The sequence below is a fragment of the Chrysochloris asiatica genome, unplaced genomic scaffold (assembly GCF_000296735.1).
Source record: "Chrysochloris asiatica unplaced genomic scaffold, ChrAsi1.0 scaffold00168, whole genome shotgun sequence".
Lineage (NCBI taxonomy): Eukaryota > Metazoa > Chordata > Mammalia > Afrosoricida > Chrysochloridae > Chrysochloris > Chrysochloris asiatica.
In genome coordinates, this window is record NW_006408686.1 from 813,992 (window position 1) to 821,707 (window position 7,716).

Sequence of the window (7,716 nt, forward strand, 5' to 3'; positions counted from 1 at the left end):
GGAAAACCCGGCATTGGATGTAAGACCACAGAGTGATGCTGAGCCATGTCCCTTCCCCAGGCCTGTGAGAATGGCCGTGGGGCCATCCTGCTTTCGGTGGCTCGGGGCAAAGTGTCTGAGGGAATCGACTTTGGTGAGTGGGCCAAGCTCTTCCCACCCAGCCGCCTGCACAGTTTTTGGGATTACTACTGCTTCCCCAGAGATCCCCCTGGCACCCACCCACCCCAAGACCTGGGCATGCCCAGGGCCCTCTGCCCTCCATGTCTCTGGGAACCGGGGGACCTTTCTCCTCATGCATGCCTGCTCATGTTGTCATCTTCTGGGGCCCTTGGCATCTCCCCTCCAATTGTGCTCGCCTGTAACCCTGTATGTTCTCTCCTCACCCCTAGTGCATCACTACGGGCGGGCCGTCATCATGTTCGGGGTCCCCTACGTCTACACCCAGAGTCGTATTCTTAAGGTGAGGCCGCACTGGGGCCTGGGGGCCTCTCTCGGGGGCTCTCCTCCCAGGATTGGTACAGTCCTAGGGTGGGCCAGAATGCAGGGAGGTTCAGCACCCCATCATCTGCCTCCCCTCCGGCAGGCGCGGCTGGAATACCTCCGGGACCAGTTCCAGATCCGTGAGAACGACTTCCTGACCTTCGATGCCATGCGGCACGCAGCCCAGTGTGTGGGCCGGGCCATACGGGGCAAGACTGACTATGGCCTCATGGTCTTCGCTGACAAGGTGCTCCACCGTGCCTAGCAGCCGAGTGCTCAGCTATCCCCAGTGGCTTTACAACTACCTGGGTGCTGGGGAGGCCCAGCGGGCAGGGGCCGAGGCTCCCCCTGACATCCGCTCTCCCTGCCCCCTTGGGTGCAGCGGTTTGCCAGGGCGGACAAGCGGGGGAAGCTGCCCCGCTGGATCCAGGAGCACCTCACAGACGCCAACCTCAACTTGACTGTGGACGAGGGCGTCCAGGTCGCCAAGTACTTCCTGAGGCAGATGGCCCAGCCGTTCCATAGGGTGAGCCGACATGGGCCCACAGGCCCTTGCTCCAGGCAGCTCCCATCTCCCTCCCAACCCCACCCCCACCCCTGCCAAAGAGAGGCTCATTGTGGGCCTGTGTGTGAGGTCTGGAGGTGGGGAGCTGAGGGCCAGAGACACACTAAGGGTGCTGGCTGGTCCTTTGTAGCTTGGATGGCCATCTCTTAGCAGCCACCTCCCTCCCTCCCTCCTCCTGTGGGCTGTGACATCAGCCTTTAAACATTCTGCCCCATGGTCCCTGCCCCCCCCGCCCGACAGCCTGGCGTCTGTGCCCATGGTCCCCGCACCCCCGCCTCTGCCTGACAGCCTGGCATCTGTGCCCTCTAGGAGGATCAGCTGGGCCTGTCCCTGCTCAGCCTGGAGCAGCTACAGTCGGAGGAGACACTGCAGAGGATCGAGCAGATCGCACAGCAGCTGTGAGCCACAGGCCACGTCTGTCCCAGGGTGGACGTTCCATAGGAAACCCCAGACGCACATTCCTCGTTGACAAACGGACAGCTTTTAATCTCACAAAAGGATGCCCAGTGCCCCAGGTGATGGGAGCCAGCGAGTAAGGCGAGAAGGGGGCTCTCTGCCACCCCAATCCTGTCTTCCTGAGACGCTGCAGTCAATGTGGCCCCGTCATCTTATTGGGTGCCCAAGTCCTGGGTGCTGGCACTGAGGGTCCTCGAGATGTCACTCAGGTGTCGGTGGGGGAACTGGAGACATGGCATAGGGGACAGGTGAGGGGCAGGACACACTTCGGTACAACTGCCACTTATGGCTGCACCTCCATGGTCATACCCTGACCCTGTGTCTACACACATTCACCCCCGTACCCCCACAAGTCCACTCTCCTGCCCCTGATCTCTAGGCCACCCCCCTGCCAGCACATAGTCATCTTGCTCATCCCCTTGTCTGACTCCAACCTGTCCATCCCATGCCACATATACTGTCCCTTCTCCTGCCCTTTGGGCCTCCTGACTGCCCCCACCCATTCCTCATCTCAGCTGCCAGCATGGCCACCCTTTCACCAGCACCTGTGTCCCTGCAGCCCTCGGACCATCCACGTTCAGCATGCTGAGCGACATGGCCCTCTTCATCCTGCAGGGAGGGGCCAGTGGGGAAGGAATGGGTTTCAGCTGGATGTGCCAAAACAGGAGATGGGAGCCATGGAAGATTCTTGGGGGGCAGACTGCAACTTTGCTGGCGGCCTAGCACTTACCCTGCCGCCCCCTCGCCTCGGAGCCGGGAGACCAGCTTCTCACTTCCTCGTCGGATGGACTCTCGAAGCTTAGAGAAGGAGCTGCTCCGGCGAAGGGCCTGGAAGAGGGGCCAGGACGCTAGTCAGTTCCCCTCCAGACCCCAGCTCTGCCCGGAGCAGAAACCAAAGTCCCGTCTTACCTGTGGATCTGCATCTCCTGCTTTGCCTGTGGTGGGGGCTCCTGGGGAAACATGGGGGACAGGAAAGTGGGGAGAGGGCTTGAGAAGGCTCCTGGGAGGGAGGAGGAGGGGGCTGTGGGCTCACCGAGAGGGGCGGGCAGGTCCTCCCGGCTGAGGATTTCTTTGTATAGCTCTTCTGCTTGCTCGTATTTATTCTGTTTCAGGTAGGCTGAGGCCTAAGGGGAGCAGGAAAGGGGCTCAAATCTAGAAACTCCCTCCAGGCCCCCTCATGGAGTCCATGCACCTCTTTCCCAAATGCAGCCCTAATCAGGTCCCTCTCTTACTCAACACCATGCCCTGGCTCCTCTGTGCCCTTGGGAACCAGTGTAGGCCTCCTCCTGCCCTTTGCCTCCACATCCCTTCAGCCGAGTTGGTTTGAATTCCTAGGTTTACCCGGCCAGGTAACTTCCTGACTCTGAGCCTGTCTCCCGTTCTACCTTAAGCCACTAGCTCAACCTCTCAGTGCCTCAGTCTCCTCATCTGCAAAATGGGGGTGACAGTAGCTCCTCCCTCATAAGAGGGAGGGATTGTTGTAAAAAATAAAAGTACAGGAATGTGCTAAGAAGGGATGTAGTGTCCAGTTCGAGTTCAATAAATACTTGATACAGCAGCGACCCTGGATTCCTGGTGCAGTGCTGTGGGTTAATGTACTGACTGCAAGGTCGGCGGTTCAAGCTCACCAGCTGATCCTCGGGAACCCTATACTGGGTCGTTACGAGTCAAAACCGACTCGAAAACACTTAACAGCAACAACAGCCAGCTGATCCCAGCCTATCTCTCCAGGGTCTCCATCAGTAGACTTCAAACGCTTTCACAGAGAACGCTGTAGGAACTGCTTTGTTTACTAGGCAGATTCCTCACCGGTTGGTGCCGGCTCTGAAGCCTCACCTCAAGACAGCCCAGCAGACTTGGGGGCTCCTGGCCTCTGCCCTATCTCACCCTCAGTCTTTACTCTGTGCCAAGTCAGGCCCAGCACTCACCCTCAGTCTTTACCCTGTGCCAAGTCAGGCCCAACCTGCCTCAGCCCTAGCCTGTGAGCCAGTCACACAGGTCCTCAGATGTTTCTGATGAGGTTGAGCAGGTAGTAATGCTGGTAGGTGTTGACTGGCCGACAAGTGAACCAAGGGGTAGACCGGAAGCTGGCGCCCTCACCAGGTTGTTCTTGGTCTTGGCCACGCTGGGGTCGTGGGGCCCACCCAGGGCCTCATAGATGCTCAGGGCCCGGGCGTAGTGACGCTCCACCTCCTCAAACTTGCCCTGGTTCTGACAAAGCAGCGCCAGGTTGTTGAGTTGCTTGGCTACATCTGGATGGTTGGCGCCCAGGACCTGGGGATCAGGGTCACACGTCACAAGGGTCCCACAAAACCGGTGGTCCACAGGATGTACAAAGTCATAATAGGCATCCTGAGTTTGCACCATTACATTGGGGATTGCTGAAGTCAGAGGTCAAATTGGGGTAGAGCTAGGTTGCAGGTATACTAGTCATGAGGGTTGGAGGGGATTTACAGGGTCAGGAGTCAGGTTCAAACTAGGAGTTCACAGGTCAAAGGTGGTAGGCCACAGGATTAGGGGATGTAAGCTTAAACTGAGGACTCACTATTTGAAATGGAAAGGTCAGAGGTCACAGGGAAAATGTGGACACGGAAGGATCCTGGTCCCAGTGTGAGGGACATGGAAAATCAAGACTCAAATGTGTGGGCCCACATGACACAAGGGACCCAGAGGGCAGGGGTGGGCAGAGGTGGGACCTTCTCACGGATCTCCAGGGCACGCTGGCATAAGGGCTCTGCCTCTCGGTAGCGCCCACGCTTCCCATAGAGGACTGCCAAGTTGTTGAGGGTGGCAGCCACCTGTGGGAGTCGGGGGTATCCACAGGTCAGAGAGGGGAAGGTACAGCCTTCCCCTGCTCACCCCTCCATCCTCCCCATCAGGACCTAGCGTCCCCACTGCCCAGAGTGTCCCCCTCCCACTGCCCAGTGCTGGGGACCCAGCATCCTCCCATCATTCCTTGGGGTTTGGGAGCCAGTGTCTTCCCATCCCTGCCTGGTGTTCAGGGCCCAGCATGCCCCCTCAGCACCCCTCTCCTCCACTCACCCTTCTCAGTGTTCGGGGCCCAGTGTCCTCCCGCCACTGCCTGGTGCTTGGGGTCCAGAGTACCCCCCCACCATTACTCAAAGCCCAGCGTCCCTCCTCACCGCCTGGTGCTCGGGGCCTAGCGTCTGCTCCCGGATCTGCAGAGCATCGTGCAGAAGGTCTGTGGCCTCCTTGTACTTGTTCTGGTCCCTGGGGAGCAACCACAGGGGTAAAGGGGCTTGGCCAGACAGATCCCCACAGACCCAATCAAGGGTGGTCCACTTTCTCAGCCACTCACTGGGGTCCTCCCTCTCCAGGATGCCCAGGTCTCCCCTACTCAGGTGTCACCCTTCCACCTAATTGGAGCCTAAGCCTTGCTCTCCCACCTCTGACTCCTCTCTGCATCTGGTAGTGGGGAGGGGGCTGTGAGGCACCTGTGGAGGGTGGGGGAGTTCTCTGGGGACCTGGAGGGTCTGTAGAGGGGTCTCAGTCACCTCCAGGATCCCTGCCCACCCCTCACACAGCAGGATTCCTTCTCTCCCTCTCTCCCATTGTGCCCCGTCCCTCCTAGGCTGTTACCCCCACCATCCAGGTCCCAGCCCTCACCGGTACACCAGCGCCAAGATGTTGAGCATGGTGGCCACATCCGGGTGGCAGTGACCCAGGCTCCGCTCCAGGTCTTCCAGGGCCTGGCGGCACAGAGGCACAGCCACCTCATAGCGGCCCTGCCCTGCATACTGGATCACAAGGTTGTGTAGGGTCCGGAGGCGGGCAGGGATCTCATAACCACCCTGCTGGGCCGCTGCAGCTCCTGCCGCCTCAGCACCTGGGGGCACAGGTGCGAATCATACCGGCCTCCCTCCACGGGAGCCCAGGCATCCCCAGGGTCATCCTCCTGACCTCCCCTCCTCCTCTCAGAATCCTGAGGGCCTGACCAATCTAAGTCCCTCGCTGACCCCCCCAACACCCACCTTTCCTCTCATTCTCCTCACTGGGGAACAGTGAGGCCAGGCTGTCTCGGCGAGGTGGAGACTCGGACTGTTGTGTTAGGAAAAGAAAGTGGGGTGTCACAGGGGGCAGTTTCAGGGCCTGGGGGTGGGGGGTCCGTGGGGGTGGGGAAGAGCTGCAGACTGTGGAGCAGCTACACGGACACTCTGGTGGCTATGGGGCTCTGTACAGGGTCAGAAGGGTTCTGTGGATGCAGGACTAGAGCCCGCAGCGGGTTAGGGGGTTGTGGAGGGTCAAGGGGTTCTTTGGGAGGCTGTGGGACTCTGCAGAGAGGAAGTTGTGAGTCATCTGGGGAGCATCAGGGGGTTCTTTTGGGAGATGTGGGGCCTACAGAGAGTTAGGGGCTGTGGGATATTTGGAGAAGGTTTGGGGGCCATGGGGAGACTTAGGGGCTATGGGTCATCTGGGCAGGGTCAGGGAGTTCTTGGTGGGGGGCTGTAGGACTCTTAAGAGATTCTGCAGTCTGTATATCCCACCCCCAACCCCAACCCCCAAAAACAGAAGGAATAGAAGCAAATACAGTTGAATGATGATACACGGAGACTGTAATCACAGCAATGAAACTATGAGGGTAAAACTAATATTCTCCCGTGTAAACTATCACTCGATTCACAGTAAAACTTAAAAAAAAGATTCCGGAGACTGTGGGACACATGGAGAGGTTCAGGAGATTCTTTGAGGGAGAATCAAGGGAATATAGGATGTCTAGGGAGGGCCAGGGGGCTCTTTGGGGGCATCAGGGGGCTCTGTAGAGGTTTGGGGACTGTGGGACATCTGAGGAGGGTAGGGGTTCTTTGGAGGATTCTGGGGTTCTGCATAGTCAGGGGGCTGTGGGCTCTGCGGAGTGTTGAGGAACGGTGGGATACAAGGGAGAGTTACAGGGATTCTGGATGCTCTGAAGAGGGTTAGGGGACCACAGGACCAAACATACCTGGCCCTCCGCCGGGGGGTCATACTGCCGCAGCTGCCCCAGGAACTCCAAGTGACTCTTCTCCTCCTCCAGCTGGGCCACGGCCTCCTCACTGGCCTGCAGGCGCCGCTGCGTCTCCTCCAGCTCCTCACGTAGCCATGAGTTCTCCTGGGCCAGACGCCGGGCCTGTGCCCGCAGCCGCTGCTTCTCTGCTTCCAGCGCACCCACGTGTGCCGACAGTGCCAACAGCACCTGCCGGAGGAGCCAGAGCACCCCAACTCTATCCAGGTCACCCCAGATTCTGCAGAGACCCCTCCAGTTGTGGCTTCAGTGATGCCACCCGGCACACACATCACAGTCAGGCATACTTCATGTCTGACCCATGTAATTCCAAAGTCTCTCCAGGACCCACAGCTCGGTGGTGGGACCCATCTGCTTTATGGGGACCCAGTGCATTGCAGAGTGACATTGCCCCACAGAGTTTCCTTGGCTGTCATCTTTACAGAAGGAACCCGGATGCCACAGAGGGTTAAGCACTTATGGATGTGGTTCTACTCAGTCCTATGGAGTGGCTGTGATCAGGAATCAACCCGATGGCAGGAATCACTCCTGCTCCCGTCGGGTATAAGGACCCTCTAACGCTGCTCAGGGACCCCACTCCTGGCTTGGCGCCTCCCCAGCCCTGCCCCATACCTGTGCCTCTCCCAGACCGAGCTCGATGGCCTCCAGGGAGTGGCTCACGACCTGGTGTTTTTCCTCCAGCAGCTCCAAGCTGGCAGCCGGGTTCTGTCCTGCCAGAGCCTCTGCCAGGTGGCCGGCCAGGCCTCGGTGCTCAGACCGCAGCGCCTCCAGCCCCTGCACCACCTGCCGTGTCTGTCGTACCAGCTCCTCAGGGCTCAGGCGCTCGGGGACCAGGCCCATGTCACCAGGGGTCACCACCTGCACTGACATGGCTGCTCCTGGGGTGGCCGGGATTGGGAAGTCAGTGTCAGGGTCAGCAAAGTTAGCCCCGTGATGCCACGCTCATTCTGGCCAGCCGGTCCCCACCTCTAACCACTCCCCACCCTGGCCAGCCCCCGGGCTCCATGCCCATCCCACCAGCAGCACCCCTCTGCCCCAACCTCTCCCATCCCAGCCACTCCCCTGCCACCACCCTCTCCATCAGGGCCAGCTCTCATCTGGAAACATCCAAGTCCCCCTCTGTCTGTCAGGCCTTCTCCCAAGGGTGACTCTTCTACCCCCTGCTAAGTGTAACAAACCCAGAGAGTGCAAGCAG

At 59.4% G+C, this 7,716-nt stretch overlaps 2 protein-coding genes across 3 annotated transcripts in view; one reads left to right on the forward strand and one right to left on the reverse strand.

Moving 5' to 3' along the window:
• ERCC2 (excision repair cross-complementing rodent repair deficiency, complementation group 2) overlaps positions 1-1,448 on the forward strand; it is a 19,806-nt gene extending 18,358 nt beyond the window's left edge. For both annotated transcript variants that reach the window (XM_006871338.1, XM_006871339.1), the window contains 5 exons: positions 61-133; positions 390-460; positions 584-727; positions 863-1,006; positions 1,355-1,448. In XM_006871338.1, coding sequence (XP_006871400.1) covers positions 61-133; positions 390-460; positions 584-727; positions 863-1,006; positions 1,355-1,447 — 525 coding nt within the window. In that variant the 3' untranslated portion in view covers position 1,448. The remainder of the gene's footprint in view (positions 1-60; positions 134-389; positions 461-583; positions 728-862; positions 1,007-1,354) is intronic.
• Positions 1,449-1,653: 205 nt separating this feature from the next.
• KLC3 (kinesin light chain 3) lies at positions 1,654-7,400 on the reverse strand. The gene is made up of 12 exons (XM_006871475.1): positions 7,134-7,400; positions 6,462-6,692; positions 5,494-5,560; positions 5,129-5,348; positions 4,645-4,732; positions 4,198-4,299; positions 3,602-3,775; positions 2,535-2,625; positions 2,411-2,451; positions 2,232-2,329; positions 2,047-2,110; positions 1,654-1,725 (listed from the first exon to the last, which is right to left on the reverse strand). Exons 1-12 carry the CDS (start codon positions 7,389-7,391, stop codon positions 1,654-1,656), a joined length of 1,506 nt encoding a protein of 501 aa, XP_006871537.1. The 5' UTR covers positions 7,392-7,400.
• Between the last annotated feature and the right edge of the window lie 316 nt (positions 7,401-7,716).

Coding starts and splice junctions, on each gene's coding strand:
- KLC3 (XM_006871475.1), bottom strand. CDS start 7,391: ATGTCAGTGCAGGTGGTGACCCCTGGTGACATGGGCCTGGTCCCCGAG. Junction 2,626..3,601: donor CCAAGACCAAGAACAACCTG/GTGAGGGCGCCA, acceptor TGCTCCCCTTAG/GCCTCAGCCTACCTGAAACA. Junction 1,726..2,046: donor CGAGGGCTGCAGGGACACAG/GTGCTGGTGAAA, acceptor CCATGTCTCCAG/TTCCCCCACCGACACCTGAG.